At 43.5% G+C, this 21238-nt stretch overlaps 1 protein-coding gene across 3 annotated transcripts in view; it reads left to right on the top strand.

Moving 5' to 3' along the window:
* AMPH (amphiphysin) overlaps positions 1 to 21238 on the top strand; it is a 101791-nt gene that overhangs the window by 33891 nt on the left and 46662 nt on the right. For 2 of the 3 annotated variants that reach the window (XM_026040819.1, XM_026040817.1), the window contains exons 2-3: positions 6766 to 6846; positions 20031 to 20085. In XM_026040819.1, the coding sequence (XP_025896604.1) occupies positions 6766 to 6846; positions 20031 to 20085 (136 nt within the window). Of the gene's footprint in view, positions 1 to 5385; positions 5442 to 6765; positions 6847 to 20030; positions 20086 to 21238 lie in introns of those variants that run through there. The other variant, XM_026040818.1, reaches the window with a different exon arrangement.

Here is a 21238-nt window from a genome sequence, read left to right as displayed (position 1 = left end):
GGAATCGATCTCCATTGGTTCAGGGATGTCCTCCGGAGGATCAATTTCCATGGGCTCACTCCCGTCCTTTCTCCTGCTCTCATCCTTTTTGAGATTCCTGTTTGAGTCCCCCATTGCCGTCTTCTTTCGACATTCTTGCCGCCTTAGTTTTCTCTTTGCGACTCTCCTCAGTACAGCCGCTGGTTCCATTTTATGGATAAAGATGACGAAATAATCACCAATGCCGCCCTGAGGCAGTTGTGGTAAGCTCCACGAGATGTCTTCCACCTGTTGGCTCCCTAGTCCCCTTGGGTCTTCAGGAAGATCCTCGGCGGACTGTGGACCCTGCAGCGCTCCCACTTTTATAGGGGCAAGRGCAGGGGTGAGCGGAGCCTCACAATGGAATGTGACATGACATCACAGAGACGCTCTTGACATCAACGGCAGCGGTCAGCAAGCGTGTCCCGGGTGACGCAGCTGCTCACCGCTGCCCTTGCCCGTGCCGGGCCTGGCCAGCAGTCCCTTGTCAAGAGATCTAGATGAAGGGCTGAGCAGCAGAAGAACATCTATGGGCGCAGTGCTCAGCCGCGGGTTCCCCCTCTCCAGCTACCCCTGACTTCTGCCCCCCGCCACAGAAGGTGAAGGGGCTTCWGAAAAAGTCATCTGCAGATCTCACACCAAGATCAGCCACCCACCATGGGCCTGTAAATAAAAGAATTYSTGAATTTCAAGTGTTGTGTGAGCCCCTCTTTCCCRGCGCACTCAGCCCCACAYTGYCCCACTGTCTTCTGSCCTTAGCCCCGAGTGAGAGGCAAGGGGAGGGCCTTGGTCCCCTTGGGCTGCTCTGCTGTGGTGACCTGGGGGTCTGGCAAAGGGGGCCTGGAGGTGAGGGKTTTTTTTTCTGGTCAGTGCTCAAGACTTTCGTGCACACAATTTCTTGTGCAAAATTTCTTGCACACATGAAGCTTATTTATAGTACTGGAAAAGGAAAGCTTAAAATGTGCGTGATTGATATCTCTGAACAGGTACCTCTTCTGGAAGAAACTCTTTGCACTTGGCAATTTGTGGWAGTTTTCACGTGGAGAATAGTGTATTACCTGTATTATACCTACCTATATTTCAGTTTGTGCTCGGGGYCTCTCCAACGAGCACTTGTTTTTAGACTGAGTCAATACCTTTCTTGAAGTAAGGATAGCTGTGGAAATGTCACCACTCAGGCTGGAGGAGGCAGTCAAGATTAGACATCTGTATCACTTCATTGAGCATATGGATTAATTTAGAAGCCAAACTGATCAGATGCAAAAACATGAGTAGCTTGCCTTGTAGATATAATGGTGAAGAAAAAAGRAAAAGTAAATTTATCTCTTAAGTTTTCTAGGCCTCATAATGACAAATGTGTAGGATCTGTTATTACTCATGTCACGATTGGATGTATTTTTTTTTTGCTCATCACCATTGCTGCATAATTACTGAATGTWATAATTTGGGGCCTGAGGCTGTAGAACTATGGGCTGTAATCATACAGAAGAGTTAAAAGTTGAGCAGAGCTCCCAATCTCAKAGGTAACCTTTATAAAAATTTGTTATATCTAATTAAAATACTGCTTTCAATTATTTTTTTTTGTTTTACTGCACCAAATCTTGAACCTGAATACAGAAAATCAGATACCACATGGTAACTATAATGGGAAACAGCCTGAAAAGCATCACTGCTTAAAGTGAAAGCCTGATTYCCTAAGCAAAAAAATAACCTACTGAAAGCACATTGTTAGAGCTAAAGAAAATAAACCAGGAATCTGATATATCCTGTTGAGCAAGACCATGGGAGAACGTCTGCACGCTTTTAAATTTGAAGTCTAAATCTGTATTACTGAGTGTGATCTTTATTTTATTGTTTTGTCCTAGTGACTGAAAAACTCCTCCTTTGTTTGTTTTTTTTTTGTCTGCTTTGTCCCTCAGCAGACAGGAAGAGCATCACATGCTTGCGATGATAAATGCCTAGAGAGAATTTGTAAAGGACAAAGTTATYTCCTCTAGTTGGATTTTAAGTGTCTAATTAAGAAAGAAAAACTTTGCTAGCCACAACTAAATTACATTTTATTTTATATTCGATCTCTCCCTGCTTGGCCCAGGAGGAACTTGACTTATTTAGAGATGACAGATTGCCTGTCAAGTAGCTCTGCTGAGGACTACAGTAGGATAAATTACTTTAGGTTCTTTGTAACAGGATAAACTTTAGTGGCCTCCATATTTATTTTATTGTGACTGCAGCTTAGAAGATCTCTGTTCTAGATGACACTATAATTGATTTTAGTGTTCGCTTTGCATAGTCTCAAAAATTAGTCCTGAAACAAGCTATAAAGGCAGCCTACTCCTGTTTTGGAGAACTAATGGTTTTYTAGTTTTCTGACTAGTAATTCATTTACAATTTGTTCCATGCTGCTTTTATGCATTGAATATATGGTGGAAAAAATGCTTAGAGTGGATGCTTTAATCTTTCCCTTTCCCTTTCCCTCACCACTGTTTTTTTTTTTTTTAGGAATAGGAGTGTCTAGTAAATAAAAACAGAATTAGCTTTTCTCTGGGGGGATTTAAAAGGAAGAGAAATTATTAGAGCTTTTCAGATAGGATCTTGAAGATCCACTCCAAATGGACAAAGGCTCACGTGGTTTCCACTTTGAAGAACCTGCAGTCTCAATAGGCAGATGGTGGATAGAAGACAGTTCAAGCAGACTTGAAAAATGAGCAGATTGAAATATTACAAGGGCAGTAAATAACACATTTCTTCCACAACTGTTATTTTTAGAGGATGGTCAAGTTAGAAAAGAGTCAGTTCAACAGAAAGGGGAAAGGACAAACCACAAGGGTATCAGAATATGTCAGCCTAGAAGCACAGCCAGTTTCTACAAGGCTCTGGTCACTGGTTGCAAGATATCCAGGCATTTTTCAGTTGCATGAGCAAGCAGAGTATAGGCAGAGGCAAAAGCATTTGACGGCATTTTCGATTAGCTTYTTTTTGATTTGCCTGGATGCAATAAAGGACGTTGATTCATTCAGGGCTCTTACTGCTTACTGCTACTGGTGCAGGCAGTTAAATTTAGCCCTTATTCAAGCACAAGAAGAGATCAGTCTTTTCAGGAAGAGAGAGTAGCAGGAGCCACAAAAGGACAAACAGRTTGTCTTTAACCCCCAGTTCTTTAAGATGCCTTTTTATTTGCTCTTCCTCTTTTCTTCTGTATATTCCTGTGCAGATATTCCAAATGTAGCAGATTTCTGTACTGAGCTTCTCCTTTTCACAGGAGGATGGCCCAAAGGTTAAGATGCTAGTCTGTATGATACCTGCTTATGATTAACTTCCTTTGAACTTGGCATAGTTGCTTATCTTAATTGTATTTTTTTTTTCCTAATGGCAAAACAAGCACAGGAGGAATTACTATTCCATAAAAGAWTTTTTGAAGGGAGAAAAAATGCTCAGAAGTTTCTGAGGATGTGTAGATGTTGCTGTAGCTCTCACTGCCTCAATTCAGTTGCTTGTATCTGGCCCTGCTTTGCCTTGAGCTGTTTTTCCAAAGGACACTTCTATAGGTCTGTGTCATATATCTTCTATAGGTCTGTATTTGCGAGCTGCACAGAGATGTCTCAGGCAGCCTATGTCATCTGAGTTGCTTACAATAAGGTCAAAGAAACAAATCCTCAGTTTCTCAAACTTATGTTTTTGCCCTTAGGCTGATCATGATTAGTATTTCCTAATGGTCTTTTTCCTTTTCAATTGTTTCTTCAGCTTCTCATTCTTACTTTCTTCCTCTAAGCTTGGTCTGTCTATATTGTTTTGAGGGTGTCTTTTGCGTTCTTCTTTAAGTTACATGCAATGAAAACCACCTGCTGTGCTCTTCACCCTGARTGCCCTGGATCACAGGGCTGTACAGACTAGTACACAGACTAGGGAAAACGCGCCTAGCAGTGCTATGCTGGGCCAGCCATGCTGGTTTTTTTCTTTCACTGCAGATAAGCACCTTTCAGGATTCCTGCAGAGAGCATCTGATAAGTCACCTTACCAGGTCGCAGGATCACATAGTATTAAAACCTGCAGATGCCTGAATCTCTGAATAGATCTTTGAATAGATGCTTGTCAGAGACAGGCAGCAAAACTCCCTGCAGGCTGTTGGTATCCCTTTCTGTCCCACCAGCAAAATTAGCCCTTTCCAAGTGCAAGTCTATTATTTTCTCCAGTCTCCTTGATTCTTTCTGATCAGTGAAGTTTTACTTGAAACTGTTTATGTATGTTGATAGCCACCTGTAATTTTGTGAAATCTTGCAGGGGTGTTTACTTACAGCAGAATTCACAGACTGTTTGCTGGATGTACTGGAAGTTGGTCTGTGCACCACAGAGCAGAGACCCATACGTTGTGCTATGCAAGTCAATGCCTTCTGTAGTGTGCTCTCCTGCTTTAAGCGTATGACCAAGGACTCATGTAGAGTCCTTGTGGCTTCCTTGTGGGAGGGATCATAGTCTGATTTATTTTGTGTCTGCCTCTGGAACATTTTTACATCATCAGGGCAATGATGTGCAATTAGATTCTTTAATTTGCAGACAGGTTATTATATCATTTCTCCTAGCATAATGTTCGTATTTGACATTAAGGCTGTGTAGAAAGGCCACATTTCTCTCTTTCAGTTTTGATTAACAGAACATATCTGTATCACATTATTTTGTGCTCCTCTGGATATTATTCAGTTCTGTGTTCATTTTTTATCTGTTGCTTTGCGTTATGGTGTTTTAGAATACTCAAAACACTAAGGAGCAAAAGCTGATATGAAATTCACAGCAGAAAATCAGCTGAGAAAAGTGAATCTTCACCCTTCTTTGAACAGTAAATACCTTACCTGACCTTAAAAAGCAACAGGGCTTGTTTAAATAAGAAAAATCTATCTGTAAAATGCAAAGGCACCACCTTGGGAAATCTCTGGAGTACCATTTGCTAGGGGCTGAGAGGGTGTTTTGGAGGGGTAACTGCACATTTGTCTTGTAACTTCCACCCATTAATTACATTCAGGATAGAATTTCTTCTGCTTTGTGACTGTACAGCAGAAAATGCTTCTGTCAAGAGAGTGGAACAACGGTTGTGAAGCTGCAGTCCACCACAAGATGATACCCTTCCAAATTACAGTTTCCGTGACAGCCTTGCTCCTCGGACAAGATTCAGTGCATCAGCTTTCAATATAGAAATTCAGCTGCAGGCAGTGGGCAAAAGAGTTTGGTCGTGCTCAAGGAAACAGGGACCTAAATGAGAAGTGGAGGAACAAATAGCGAAATAATGGCAATATAAGATACAGTAGGCAACAAGAAAAGTGGCTGCAGTTTGTCTCATGCTCAGGAATTCTTTCCATCATTAATATTGCCAATGTACGCACTTAAAAGGAATGATAACTAATGATCGGCTAAGGATAATCTGGGAGCTTGAGGTGAGTTTAAAGTTGTTTCTTAAGATGAGTAATGGAAATGCTTCAAAATTATCAAAAGACAAATGAAGAACAAAGCTAGACAAAACAGATTTATAAGGTTTCTTAATTACTTTTCCTTATTAGAAAAGTTGATCTTTTTAAATGAAATATACTGTATATATTTTCATCCTACCATGTGCCAGTCTCAGAATACACACCAGTCCATCTGTTTCTTTCTCTCACCATCTCTGAAGTGTCAGTGCAGCACTGAAATGGAGGCAAAGGGCTGCAGACCTGGACATCATAGCAAAAGAAGATTTTTTTAATGCTTCCCAAGAAATGCCTAGGTGGTTCAATATGACTGTTTCATCTTTGCAGAGAAGCCTTTTTTAATCAGTAGGACTGAACATGTAGGTTCATCTGTTTTATGCCTTGCACATGGGTAATTGAATTTATTGCCTCTACCTGCTCTTCTCTATAGAGAGTGATTGAATAGTCATTTTGATGGCTCTCTCTTCCTGGTTTCACTTCATTTGGCAGCCAGGAGTTGTAAATATTGTGGTTTCAGTGAGTCTCATGCATTTGTTCTGTTTGTTGTGTATAACATCCTCACTGGAATGCAAGTTGGTGTAAGTTATGGAATTAATTCTGTTCCAGCTTTAATACTTTTAAGCTAACATTTATTTCTGGAGTGAACTGGGTTTCTTAAGCTTCCTAAAAAGCTTCTTTCAAAATTCATACTTCATAAGGAGTGAAAACATCTTTCACTTCTGTGAGCATTTCCTGCAATCCATATGATACTTGGTGTATAAGTAGCTCTACTAGCATTTCTGCTGAACAGCCTGCTTTCATGTTAATCACTTTCTGCCCAACCATGTAATCCTGCAGTTCTGCATGAATTTCTTTTGAAGCCCTAGAGTTTCTTTTGCAAGTCCTAGGAAAGCATGACATTAGAAGAAAGTGCCAAACGGGTCCCCATTGAATGGACTTTCATCTGCTGAGATCAGAGCACGTTGGTGAGCTCACAGCAGTTCAAGTTAGTGACAACAATCTTTGACTCTCACAAGGGTTTATCCTACCATCCAGAGTAGGGTTATTCTGTAATATCCTCAAATAGTTCTACTTTTGACAGGTTAGTTTAGGGTTTGAGTATTGCTGTCTGAACAATCACGTCTTCCTATCTTGACTGATTTTGAATACGTTAGTTGTCCTGCAAGGGTACTGATACATAACTAGCACTAATGCACTTTGGAATGTTTGACGTTAGTATTCTATTGTATTGTGGCATTAGTGTAATTATTATAAGATCCAATTWATTAATTCCTTTTTTTTCCCCCCTATATAGGTCCTTCAAAAGCTAGGAAAAGCAGATGAAACAAAAGATGAACAGTTTGAAGAATATGTTCAAAATTTCAAGCGGCAAGAGGTCAGTAACTTTTTTGATTTCCTTATTTGTGTCTTAAGACTGGAGTGTATTTTACCTTGCAGCTTTTGAAGATGATGCTGCAGAGTAACAGGTAAGAAATTGTTTTGAACTGAATGGGTATAAAATTTTGTTCTGCCACTTCTAAATGGATAGAAATCCTTCCATCTCTGCGTGCAAAAGGCTAAGAATTGCATTTAAAATAAAAGACCAGAATTTAATCATAACTTACATCATCATGCCAGAGCACCTTGGAATCTGTAGCATGACAGTGGACTTGTAGCAGTAGAACTGGGAGCTGAAGATGACCCAGGTGATTAAATATATCTTTGTARTTGCCACAAAGAAGCAGTGTATCTATCTGCTTTGTTTTAATTGGGAAAATTACATACCACCTTTTTTTATTGGTGGTATGTAATATCAGTGAGTCTGTATGAAGCTAATAGATGAATAGCTTGACTGGTGTGTGTTATTTTGCTATGTGTTATCCCTGCTAGTGCAGGCATGGCAAGGACTGTGGTGTTAGCGCAGATGAGGCTCTCCTGGGGATCTGAGCTCCTCAAAGTTGTAAACACAACYATGAAAACAAAGGTGCCCTGAACGGTTCTGGATTCTAACCTCAATTACTCCTTGCTTTTTTGGGCAGACTTTTCTGCTTCAAGGTAACGAGTTGTAATTAATTGCATAGCAACTCTGTGGTGTAAATAAATGCCTACCACGAGCTGCATTAATGCCACCAAGGAAAGAATCTTATTACATAAGTATGAATTGAGTCTATAGTCTTTGTGAGCTGTCCTTTGGAGCTGATCTATAAAAGCTCTGCAGAGTAAGAGAGCTACTCCCACACATTTTACATGATGTAAGAATTGGCTTCTGTCAGTGTCTGGGATTCCTAGTCTGAATCAGTCCTACCTACCACATGCACTTCTGTCCTTCCTATGCAAACATAAATCCTGATTGCAGATTACTGGGCCTCTGATGGTCACCTTAGCATCTTATGGTGACAAAACCATCATTTTCCTCTCTTAGTCTAGAAGAGAGGGAGGCTTCAGGAGCCAGTGGGCTGTGTAGATCTTCAGTCTTCCCCAGAGATGTCAATGGGAGGTAAAAGAATTTGTTTCTCAGCGGATGATGCTTCCTCCCTCATTTTCTTGAGGTCTGGAARGTGCTAGGATTTAATGCAACTGATTCAGGAGCTACAAAGCTCTGCAGAGATATTGTATTTTCCCTTTTTGTCCTCTTTCTCTTTTGCCTACTGGTTTGGATATCTTTCTTTGAAGTATTTTTCTTCTTAATCTTCCTTATATTGCTGCTTATCCTTGCTTTCAACATCACAGCTGTTTGCACAGCTAGCACCTGTGATGCTGGAAATAAAGATGCATCTGTGGATTTCTAATGAGGTCAGAAGAAGCAGCAGAAGCATCATCATTAAGTTCTGTGGGATGTGTTTTTAGTTAAATATTCTAAGTAAATGAAAAAAGAAGAGGGAATGTTGTCCAGAACAACRTAACTGTTGCTATGGACCATTCAGGTAGCTTGCATGCAGGACCTCTCTGCTATTAGAGGCTGCCCCATATGCACTTCTTTTTAGGTTTATCTGACTCTGTATTGGTTACCAATGTAGTCAGGCTTTTCTATACCAGAGATAGTCTGAGGGAAAGTCCAAACTTCATTTTACACATTTTGCAATCTCCCTTGGCAGTGAATTAGCAATATTTCCTGGCCATGTCACTTACCTGCATTTGATACTGGGCCAGATTGTCACTTCAGTTCTGTGTATCTTTTTAAGTTGTGTGTAGCAGCTGATGCCATGTGGGCTTTGGGGATCCCAGTAAGCTGAAAGCTGGGAMAATGGTCTGTTTTTTCCTTGTCTTCCTGTCTTCTTGAATCTTGTCCACTTGGGGAAGTCAACTGGTCTTGCAGGCAGAATGATCATTATATTAAGTTTGTCCAGATATGAGGTCTGCCAGTTCAGCACAGAGAAAAGATAGTAAGAGAGGAAGCACAAAGAACTCATTAACCAGGGAACATGTAATTGAAAAACTGAAATCCTAGTGCACTGTCCCTTGCCTGAAGTGTGGATGGGGTAGCAGGTATGTACCAAAATCCTCAGAATGCTCTATGTAAGGATAATTCCAGCAGATTGATCTTTCTTTATGGAGGAAAATAAAAACATTTAGGCTGCTTAAGGATCAGTTCCAACTTTTTTTAGAATGCAGCCCCTTATGAACCTGCAGACTCACAGCTGAATTACCCAGATGAATCACCATGGAGAAACTGAGTCATCCTGTGCCTGGAGAGAGCAGAGCACAGTGGCTTTGCAGAGCCTCAGGAATCCTGCTATCAGAAGCAGAGGTGCTGCAACTAAAAACAGCAGTCCAGAGATTGTAATTTTGATCAGTAAATGGAACTGATATTTACCTTCCTCTGTAAACACAAGAAATTGTCAATCTTAAGTCTTTTTTTTTTTTTATGGACACCATAAATTCATTTATGACAGATTTGCAGTATTTTGCAAGAAATTTTTCAAAGCTTAGACCTTCCATTCTGCAGAGCTAATTTTAAATATGCTTAGCCTCTGAATCAACCCTGCAGTTCAGAAAAAGGAGAAAAAAAAAAAAAAAAAAGAAAACATATTTCTCATGAATATGTCAAGTCCTTTGGAGTTTTACCTGAATTTCATCTCTAGGAAGTTAAGAAGTTAAGTAGCAATTCCTGTATCTCCAGATGTAAAGATCCAAAGTAGAAACCAAACATTGTTGAAATAAAGTTTCAAGTGCTGCAGTTACTGCTTTATGAAATGAGGTAAAAAGGAAGAACCTTCTTTTTGTTCTTCAATGAGCAGAACCCGCTTCTGTGGGTTGCTTTATGGAATGCATGCCTTGCAGTAAAATATATTTATCTGATGTAATTGTTAGGGGTCCTGAAAAGATTTGTCCTGGCCAGATACTCATTTGCTGCAAGTTTGTTTAGCTTGCTGACAGATGTAGCACAGCACTGATTTCAAGCAGTTTTTTTGGACAGTTGATGTGCATTGGAGGCCTTTTTATRGTTGATGTAGCCAAGTTCTGGAGTTACACTCTCAATATAATCCACTTCACACAGACAGTTTCAGGCAGTTTTCTCCTACACTTCCTACTATATTGCTTATTAATGCCACAATATTCGTAGAAATTCAATCAAGTATTTAGGAAGTCTAGCTTTATGTTTTAGGTGTATAGATTACTACTAGCCATGCACCAATTTGTTGTTGTTGTACACCTCAAAATTCAGTTAAACCCATTAGGTAGGGCCCTACCTTGGGGATGTAAATATGTTTGTAGAGAGATATAATAGATATGAGGGTAGGATCCTAGCTTGAGCAGTGAAGGGCATAGCTGCAAGGTACTAGAAACAAAAGGGAAGATGTGTGGGACCCTCTTTAGGGAGGATGCTAAATAGACCAAATTCTCTATGGGTTATTCGCATGCTGCAGGTACAAGAAGATACCTGTTAAATCTCTTGTCACATTACTTCCTTACCACAAAGGCTTCCTGTTTGAAATAGTTTATTTTCTGTAAGGTCCATAAGCCAAAAATAGCTACTTTCCTAAGCAGTAGTGAGAAGGAAAATAATATTAAGAACATGACTGTGGGCATGGATCTTTCTTGTATGACTCTGGAGGGATCACTGCTAAGACAGGGCAAAGGATGTTGGTTCCTGCCTTTTTAGCCTTTGTTTTTGGATTAGTGCACACTGTCTGAGGGACCTGCCTGGTTTCATACAGGTTCTTCCATTACATGCTGTTACTTCATTACTGGAGCAATGAAATTATCACTCTTGAGCTTTCTTCATGACTGGGCTATAGACTTGAAGCGCTTTCCTGGCAGAAACTCAGCAATCCCAAAACCTTCTGTTTTTCTGGAAACCCAGGTTTTCTGTCCATTCTTCTTCCTATGACACACAAGACAAGGAATTCAAAATCCAATCCCTGTTAGCTGGTAAAAAGAGAAAAGAAAGATATTTCTTCATAAATAACTCCTCAAATTTGGGAGACACTTTGAGGAGCTCTAAGGGGTTGAACAATGCTCAAGTAGGGCTAGGGCACAACATTATAATGTGAAATGCAAATGTATTTCATACCAAATTATGGATTCATCCCAACAGCCTCTTTTATTTATGAGCATTTGGTAGTGATACAGTCATTTACAGTCACTCTTCTGAGTTTGCTAGAAGTCATATCGGTAAATACTGCCTGAARTGTTTCCAAACAGCATGACAGCCGTGCTTTGTGCTACAGGTAATAACTGCACATTTCAAGAGAGTGTGTCTGCCAGGTGCTAGGTAAGATGCCTTAATGTGAGCTGATTTTCCTTTGTGTCTTAGTGATGAAATGAAACAAATGCGGTGTTTGACTTAGAGCTATATTGATGATTAACTGTTTTGTGTTCTTGTGGGGACAATTAGTAAATATGGTATGCTCCAGGCATTGACAGTGCTTTTAACTCTCACCTAAGTGGGATGATTTATCTGTTTTTGGTATTAAGCACATGATGCTTACCTTTTCAGTAAAAATGTATTGTATTTGCATCTTGTATGTGACATAATAGATGAACCAAATTCCTCTGTCCTGCTTGGAAAGTTGTAAATAAGCGATGTCTGGCAATTAGGTCACTTGATTTCAGCCTTCATGGAGGCTAAAATGGCCTTCCTGTCTGTGCAGAAGCAGTAATTTCTCTAATGCACTCTCAGGTGATAAGACACAAACTGTTTTTGATGCTGGTATGTCTTTTAAAATTTGGTGGGTTTCTTCAGCATTTGAGTCAGCTGTACTGTGGCTCTTGTCTTAATTTCTGTGCTATGAGGCATGCCTAAATACTATAAATAAATACATGAATAACTCCAAAAGACAGTCCTACTGAAAAGGCTCAGTGCTGCTCTCTGCAGCTGTGATCCTGAGGCAAGGAGCCACCTGGTCTCCCCAGGCAYGCGCTTTTTCTTGAGTGCATAAAACTGACCGCAATAATAAGGTTACAGAGTGGAGAAAAAATGAGCCACAGCCGTAGTGACTGTATATACTGCAGTGCTGAAATCATCAAACTGCCAAACTGGTGTTCGGGACATTACTGTGGAGATCTGTATTGGATTTTTGTTGTTGTTTTCTCTTTTTTTTTGGGGGGGTGTTTAGTGAGAGATGTTTTGGGTGATTAGCACGCCAGCTTGCCCAGATGTACGATACAGCACATGTGCCATATGTGCCTGTGAGAGCTTCGTTAGGTTCTCTCTTGATTTTGACCCAGTGAGCTCTGAGTTTCTGCAGCTGAGCCTGTCGGTAACGTGCCTCATGTTAGCAGCCAACCTGACTGTGAGGAGTCTGCGATTAACTGTGCTACTGGGATTTGTCTCTTGAGTTTTCTTGCATATTATGAAACTGTGACTCATTTTGCTGCCTCATGTAAACCAAATTCTGAAATGGAACAGGAAGCATCAATGCTCTTTTTTATTTTATTTTTTATCTTATTTCTCAGGAGATCAGCATCTGCAAAATGACACCTACTTTTCATTACCATTAAAGAGTTTGCATCTCAGTTAGCAAAATGGATAGTCTTGATGAAATTACTTAGAGCAATTGCTTCATAAGCATTGGATGCTTCAATCTGACAGACCAGAAAGAAGAGAGAGTACAAGCTGCAGTTAGCACGGAGAAGGAAATATTAAATATGGTTGAAATCCAAAAAATGGTGCCTTCAAACCCGGTATATGACACCTGGTGTCAAGGTGTATGGAGTCATCAATGCAGTTTTTTCCTCCTGGAAGTATTATCTTCTTAGGTGAATCTACCTTTATCAATAGTGAACTTGCTTTAGTAAAATAGATAGGGCAGAGGTGTTTTTCACAGAAATCCCCAGAACGGGGACTGTTGATGTAGATTGTATACACACATATTTTATAGACAGGCCCAAGTCTGTCACCACTGAAGCTGAAAGGTTTCAGAAAGGCAATGGCAGCTGGCCCATGCTCATGGGCCCTTCAGCACTACGTGTCATACAGCATTGGCTATTGAGGAAACAWTTGTATGGCTCTAGGTTGTATGGATATTTCAATTACTTGGGACTTATTAATCACCTAGAATGAGGTAGATTCATGTTAAAATGGTTCTTTTTAATGAATCACGAGAATTCGTACCAGGAYATATGCTAAAAATATTGCATTATGTTTCCCTGCTTTGGCTTTTTCCTCTGTTTTCTTGAGCAGTGGTTGCTGATGACTTGTGACACTAACCAAGCACTGTACATGTCACAGCATTTGGGGATATCAGTAGTAAAACTATGCAGTGGCACAGCTATAAACATAGCATTGGAGTGGCWTGTGTCCCTGACTTGCCTTTTGGGTGCTAGTTATCCTTGGTGACAGAGTATCACTTGTACGAATAAATATAGGCCTTTCCCTGGAAATGAGGACTGATGACAGAGTTCTGAGCCTTCCAACTGCACTTTGCTTGTTTCCAAAACATCAGAAAATGTTACCAGCTGGGAACCTGTTCAGCTGGATGGTGATGAAGAATCTGGTTGCTGTGAGTATCTAATTYCCATTGTTGCCACAAGCTAAGAGGCTGTAATCACGCAAAAGTTGCAAGCTGGAAGGATAATTCCTATACATTCATGTGGCTTCTCAGAGAACAAGAAGTCCTCTCAGAAGAGACTGACACACCTAACAAGGGGACATCCCACCTACTTCTGCTGTGTGTCCACAGATGCTTCTCTTCAGATCTTACAGCAAGAACTTCTTTCCCCAGGCTCAATTAATTTTCTTTCCTCTTCGCCAGTATCATTCACTTAATGCCCTTCTCCACAGACAACTTCTGTCATCCTCCGCCTCGCATTCTGTCACCAACAGAAGTAGAAAAAAGTCTGATTTTAAGTGTGTTACGGCGATACTGTGCTATGTAGGATGCTGTGATGTGTTGTTATGATAGGATGGCAATTTGTATTAAGCAGTGTGAAGTGTTTCTTTTTTCTTGATGCTTTAAATGGGACACCACAGGAAGCTACCACTGTGTCTATTGTGAGTGCTGATGCCTGAGGATTAGGAATTTCACTGATTCCTGCCCCAGATACTTGGCTGGCCTTCCCTTGGTGTGTAGTGGTGATCCCAAAGCAAGGCAAGGGTTTGCTTTTCCTTAAAGCACAAAGTATGGTTCAAAACCAGAGACAGAATGGTGAATTGGATGCATAAAGTGGATTCAGCCTGTTTTCTAAGAGCACTTGGGTATTTTTGCCTGTGGAAGTCCTTAGTATTTCCAAGTTCCTAGAATACTGGTAATACCTGCGCCCTCCTTGCTCTTTTTACGGTACATGGTAATTTGTATGCCTTCAGATCCAGAGGTTTTCATTTCCTGGTAAGGTCTTGGGAGAGGCACTGAGTTTGGAGAATGTAATATGCTTATTGCAATGTGTGCCTCGGCAAGCGGTTATTTTGGAGAACCACTGCTTGGATTTAATATGATGACRCATAGATGGATCCTAASACTCAACTAGTCCCTCTAGAGCGCRGCAAACAGAGCGTGGCGCGGCAGTAGGGCGCGGCGGGCAGTTTGTGCAGGCAGGGTGAGCAGGCCGGGCGGGCAGGGAGGCTCCTCCCAGGCGAGCAAAAGAATTCTGCCCACAGTCTCTTCCATCAGCGGGCGACCAAGGGAAACCATGGTGTCTACTCGTCAGAGAGCTTGTACCAGGAAGACTGTGGCGACACAGACTGAACCGCCACAGAAGCATGCGGCAGTGCAGGTCTCAAGCTGTGAGGAATGCCTGAGCCTCTCCTTGGTCCCAGGGAGTGGTGAAAACGCTGCCTGCCTTAGGTGTGAGCAGGTGGAGGACCTGCTTAGCCTGGTGGTGGAGCTGAMGGAGGAGGTGGAAAGGCTCAGGGCCATCAGGGAGTGCGAAAGAGAAATAGACTGGTGGAGCTGCRTTCTGCAGCCCTCCCAGGAAAGGCACCCAGAGAACCCCCCGGTTCCATCTGGAAAGCCAGCACCTTCTTGCCACAGGGCGGAGGGAAGAGAATTAACGGTATCCAAGGACGAACAACAATGGAAAAGGGTCCCTGTTCAGGGTGGCAGGGCAACCATTCCCCGGCCCACCTCACCCCCGCCAGTCTCCCTGTCCAACAGGTATGAGGCCCTGGAGCATGAGGAGCAGTTAGATGAGGATGCCAACCAAGGCCCATCCAGAGGACTGTCTGCAGAGAAAGCCTCAGCTCCATGCCCTGAGGCTGCTCCCCCAAAGGAAAAAAGRAGCACCCGGAAGAAGTGGCGGGTCATTGTTGTGGGTGACTCSCTGCTGCAGGGCACAGAGGCACCCATCTGCAGACTCGACCCCTTATCCAGGGAGGTCTGCTGCTTGCCRGGGGCTCAAATAAGGGATGTTACAAAGAGGCTCCCCCGGATGGTCCGAAACACTGACTATTATCCCCTGCTGCTATTTCACATGGGTGCTAATGATGCCATGGGGAAACTCTCCAAAATCAAGAAAGATTACAGAGCCCTAGGAGTGGCAGTAAAAGAGATGGGAGCCCAGGTAGTGTTCTCCTCCCTCCTGCCAATGAGGGGAATGGATTCAAGTAGGAGAAAACGGATATTTAACATCCACAACTGGTTGCGCCGCTGGTGTTGGCAGCAAGGTTTTGGATTCTACGATCACAGGACTCTGACGATCACCAGCTRGTGGAGGGTGATGGRATCCATCTCACCAAGAAGGGCAGGCAAGTGTTTGCTAAAAGACTTGCCAATCTTGTTAGGAGAGCTTTAAACTGAGCAAGAAGGGGGAAGGGGAGTGTCACATGGACTGGGCAATCAATCCCATACAACCTAAGTCAATGGCCGTCCAAGAGGCCTATGACGGTGGAGAAGTATGGCTAGGGTGTGATTATAGAGGGTCCACTCTCACGCCTCCTGGGAAAAGTTCAGGCTCGATTACCTCCCCGCAGAGCTTATACACCAATGTGCGAAGCATGGGGAATATGCAGGATGAGGAGGGTACCCGTGGGGTGGCAGATGAGATGGTGCCTCACGGCCTGTTACACCATCCACAGCAATCTAGAGCTGTGGCCTGTGAAGGGTCCTCTAGGACTGAAGAGGCCATAGGGCAAAATAGGAGAACTTCTGAGAGCCCGCCCGGTCAGGCTGCAGCTGTCCCGACAAAGAGGAGAGGCAYGTTGGGAGCCCCGCTCAAATGCCTCTACATAAACGCACACAGCATGGGCAATAAACAAGAGGAGCTGGAGATGCACGTGTGGCTGCAGGGCCATGATCTCATCACAATTACTGAGACATGGTGGGACAGCTCCCATGACTGGAATGAGGCCATGGAGGGCTACAGGCTTTTCAGGAGGGACRGGRCAGGAAGGCRAGGTGGCGGAGTTGCTCTTTATGTGAGGGAGCAACTGGAATGCATAGAGCTCAGCATAGGGGAGAATGGAACGCGAGTAGAGAGCCTGTGGGTGAGGATAAAGGGGCAAGCCAGCAGGGGCGACACRGTRSTGGGAKKTYAYTACAGGCCTCCTGACCAGGACGAGGAAGTGGACGAAGCCTTCTATGGGCAGCTGCGGGAAGCCTCCCGATCACAGGCCCTGGTCCTCCTGGGGGACTTCAACCACCCTGATATCTGCTGGGAAAACCACATAGCCAGGAACAGACAGTCCAGGAGGTTCCTGCAGAACATTGCAGATAATTTCTGACACAGGTGGTTGAGGAGCCAACAAGGGGAGGGGCGCTGCTAGACCTGATACTAASAGAGATGGTCTAGTGGAAAATGTGAGGGTTGGGGGCAGTCTGGGCTGCAGCGACCACGAGATGTTGGAATTCACGATCCTGTGTGGAGGAGGTGGGGCGAGAAGTAGGATAGCTACCCTGGACTTCAAGAGAGCCAACTTCSACCTCTTCAGGGAGCTCCTTGGAGCGGTCCCCTGAGTCAGGGTCCTAGAAGGAAAGGGGGTCCAGGAGAGCTGGCTGATATTCAAGCGCCACTTCCTCCAAGCTCAGGATCGGTGTATTCCCACAAAAAAGAAGTCGAGTAAGCAGGGTAGGAGACCTGTATGGATGGGTAAGGAATTGCTGGGCAAAGTGAATCAGAAAAAAAGAGTATACAGCTTGTGGAAGAAGGGACGGGCCACGTGGGAGGAATACAGGTGCATTGTCAAAGAATGCAGATGCGAAATGAGGAAGGCCAAAGCCCGGGTGGAATTGGAGTTGGCGAGGCATGTCAGGGACAACAGGAAGGGTTTCTATAAGTATGTCAAYAGCRAGAGGAAGAYGAGGGAAAATGTTAGTGCACTGCTGAATGGGGAAGGGGCCTTGGTGACGGAGGATGCCGAGAAGGCAGAGTTACTAAATGCCTTCTTTGCCTCTGTCTTTACTGCTGCCTTCTTTGCCTCTGTCTTTACTGCTAAGGCAACCCCCCATGAACTGCAGGGCTCAAGTGGAAGAAATATAAAYGGGCTAGAGGAAGACCTTCCGCGGGTTGAGAAGGATTGGGTTAAGGATCACGTAGGCAAACTGGCCACTCAAAAATCTATGGGCCCAGATGGGATGCACCCAAGAGTGCTGAGGGAGTTGGCTGAGGTTATTGCTTAGCCTCTCTCCATCATCTTTGAGAGGTCCTGGAGAGCAGGGGAGGTGCCYGAGGACTGGAAGAGAGCCAACATCACTCCAGTCTTCAAAAAGGGCAAGAGGGAGGAGCCAGGCAATTACAGGCCGGTCAGCCTCACCTCCGTCCCTGGAAAGGTGATGGAGCGGTTCATCCTAGAGAGAATCTCCAGGCATATGAAGGAAAAGAAGGTGTTGAGGAGCAGTCAGCATGGATTCACCAAGGTGAAGTCATTTCTGGCGAACCTCATAGCCTGCTATGATGGGGTGACAGGCTGGCTGGACRAGGGGAGAGCCGTGGATGTTGTCTACCTTGACTTCAGCAAGGCTTTTGACACCGTCTCCCATGATATCCTCATACGGAAGCTCCGGGAGAGTGGACTAGATGAGTGCATGATGAGGTGGATCGAGGGCTGGCTGGATGGCAGAGCTCTGGTGGTGATAAATGGGGCCGAGTCCAGTTGGAGGCCTGTGGCCACTGGTGTCCCCCAGGGGTCAGTACTGGGCCCAATGCTGTTCAACCTGTTCATCAGTGACCTGGACGAGGGCACGGAGTGCACCCTGAGCAAGTTTGCGGATGACACCAAGCTGGTTGGAGTGGCCGACACTCCGGAGGGCTGTGCTGCCATCCAGAGGGACCTGGACAGGCTGGTGAGTTGGGCAGGGAGGCACCTCATGAGGTTCAGTAAGGACAAGTGCAGGGTCCTGCACCTGGGGAGGAATAACCCCAGGCATCAGTACAGATTAGGGGTGGACCTGCTAGAAAGAACCTCCATGGAGAGGGACCTGGGAGTCCTGGTTGACACTAAGTTAACCATGAGTCAGCAGTGTGCCCTCGTGGCCAAGAAGGCCAATGGGATCCTGGCCTGCATCAGGAGGAGTGTTGCCAGCAGGTSAAGGGAGGTGATTCTGCCCTTCTACTCAGCTCTGGTGAGGCCGCACGTGGAGTACTGTGTGCAGTTCTGGGCTCCCCAGGACAAGAGGGAYGTGGAGCTTCTCAAGAGGGTCCAGAGAAGAGCAACCAGGATGATTAAGGGAATGGAACATCTCTCGTACGAGGAGAGGCTGAGTGAGCTGGGCCTGTTTTCTCTGGAGAAGAGAAGGCTGAGAGGGGATCTGATTAATATGTATAAGTTCAGGAAGGGAGAATGCAGSGAGGAAGGGGRCAAGCTGTTTTCATTGGTGGCCAGCGATAGGACGAGGGGTAATGGCCATAAACTGAAGCACAGGAAGTTCCGTCTGCAGGTGAGGAGCAACTTCCTTACTGTGAGGGTGACAGAGCAGTGGAACAGGCTGCCCAGGGAGGTTGTGAAGTCTCCTTGTCTGGAGGTCTTCAAAACCCGCCTGGCTGCCGCCCTGTGCCCCATGCTTTAGGTGTGCCTGCTGGAGCGGGAAGGTTGGACTAGATGATCTCTAGAGGTCCCTTCCAACCTTGAATATTCTGTGATTCTTTCAATCTGAATTTCTCAGAATCCTTTCTGTGTGAACATTGTGAGCATCAGTGACACTAATAGCAAATGCTCCACTGTTGTACAAAATCCTTTGACTTCAGCAGAGTTTTAATGGTTTATGCCAGTTGAGACTCTGCCTCCTAAATATTAACACAGGCACCCTTTTGAATGAGAAATAATAAGAAAAAATCCAAGGTGTTCTCTTGAATATTACAAGCAATTTTTCCACATGGTGTAGCTCTGTCTGAGAAATGTAACCACAAATGGATATTCTTGTAGTTTCTAGAAGTTTAAATTAATAAATCGGAGGAGGTTAGGTACCAGTAGGAACAGCATATTTCCAATGTTTTCAGGCTATTAATATTTTCTAGAGAATAGATTTTTAGCCATAATGGATGTCCCAAAATATAGAACAATTTTTTTTGCAAATCCTTTTTTTTTTTTTCTCCAAGTACATAGTGTGATCTGGTCATAGATAAAGTAAAACAAGCTATTGGCATAAAGTAAAGATCACTTTGATATATTTGCCAAGGAAAGAATTGAGATTTCATGGCAGACTGCATATGCCGGTCTGAATAAAATAACTATTTTTGAGACTGGGTTTTTTTGCAGATATTTACCAAATATTTGAAAATCTGAAATGTGTGAAATGTATGACTGTTTGTCAAACTAGTGAACCATTTATTTAAATGCCTAGATCCTCAGTCAGTCCAAACTGGCCCAACTTGAGCAGTTTCCAAATCAGGTGCAGCACTCTTCATCCTACTTCTTTCATATTGGTCCATTCCGACTTATGTTGGCCAGGCTGGAACTTCTGTCTTTGCYGTAAAATCCATCTTTGACTGGGATGGTTCTCTGTGCAAATGGCTGAAAGAAAACTAGAAACTTTGTCCTAGAGAGTTGCACTATGTGTAGCATCTTGCACATGCCACTTTCTCTATATGAATTTGTGCATGCTCCTGCAACAAGTATCTTAGAAATGTTTACAAGTGGTTTGAGTCATCAAATAACTTGTGAAATAACTTTTTGTTGTTAAGTTTGGCATATTGCTTTTTTTTTAAGGCCTCTAATATAGAGTGAAATGTGCTCTCATATTTTCTTGCTGTTTTCTTCTTTTCCAGGCAGAGGGTTCCAGGCTCCAGAGAGAACTGAGAGCATATTTAGCTGCCATCAAAGGTGAATTTTCAGTCGTRTTTCTACAAAGGAAACTTTTTTTTTTGATTGAACTAAGTACATTGTTTAAAGTCTGCAAGGACAAATACAAGTAATACAACACAGAAATGTGGTCTATTTATGATAAAAACAGTATCTGACTTACTGCAGCTTGTAAGACGGTATGTGAAAATTGCTTGGACTAACTTTCTTACTGCTTGGTAAGACCTTGTTATCCTCGAATGTTAAATAAAAGATCCAGTCATAAGCAGCTTGAATGAACTTTAAAGATGATATTCTCAAAAACCTTCAAAGCCAACAGTGGACATCAGTGGTGCCCAGACTGGCACTCCTTCCTGCTGCAGAGCAACATTCCAGCCTGGGAATGCAGCTACATTGCACAGCTCAGGGGCTTTCCTGATGGGTTCAGTGGTGGCAAAGCCTCCTCCAGGCTTTGGGTGGTAGAAAGTGATACAGCAGCAGCTACAGCCTCAGGGTTTCTAGTCCTGTGAGAGACTGTTATCACTTCGGAGTGAGCTGTGCACAAAGGCATGGGAACCCCACTCCTGGGCCCCTGGAGTGGGATCTCTGTACCTGGGCTGTCTGGGCCTTGGAGGCTTGCCAAAGTTATGGACTCGCTTCTTATCATTGGAAAATAATGCACTGGATATCCTTGTACTCCTCCAGCTATGAGAAAAGCAGTTCATTTACAAGGGCTTCAGGAGCAGGAGAGGCTGCTCTTTTGCTTAACTTGGAAGTGCCTGTCTGAAATGAATATGTTGTTAACTAGTAAGAAGTTTTATTTTACTGCATGACACTTGTGTGACTGGATTTTATCATTTGAAAGCACACTACGACCAGGGCACAATATAAGGAAAGAATGATCCCATGACCCTCTATTAACCCTTTTTATCCCTTCATGTTAATACATTGGAAGAGAATGCTTCTGAGATTTAGTCTTGCCCTTTCTTAAAATAGAAGTATTTTTGCCATGTTCACTTTCTCTYATTCTGAGGCACTTACTGGTCTCAGCAGGATCTTGATCTTCACTCTTGGTTACTTGAGGACTCAGAGGAACCATGACATAAGACTGTCAGTCCCGTGAATAGTTTTAACGTGGTGCTGCATTTCCCCTGCATGTAGTGTCTGGACAGCTGTGTGTTCTACCCAGGATGTT

The sequence above is a fragment of the Nothoprocta perdicaria genome, unplaced genomic scaffold (genome assembly GCF_003342845.1).
Source record: "Nothoprocta perdicaria isolate Ctin4 unplaced genomic scaffold, notPer1 scaffold_269, whole genome shotgun sequence".
Taxonomy (NCBI): Eukaryota; Metazoa; Chordata; class Aves; order Tinamiformes; family Tinamidae; genus Nothoprocta; species Nothoprocta perdicaria.
Note: the sequence above shows the minus strand (reverse complement) of the source record. Positions and strands in the feature narration are given on the sequence as shown.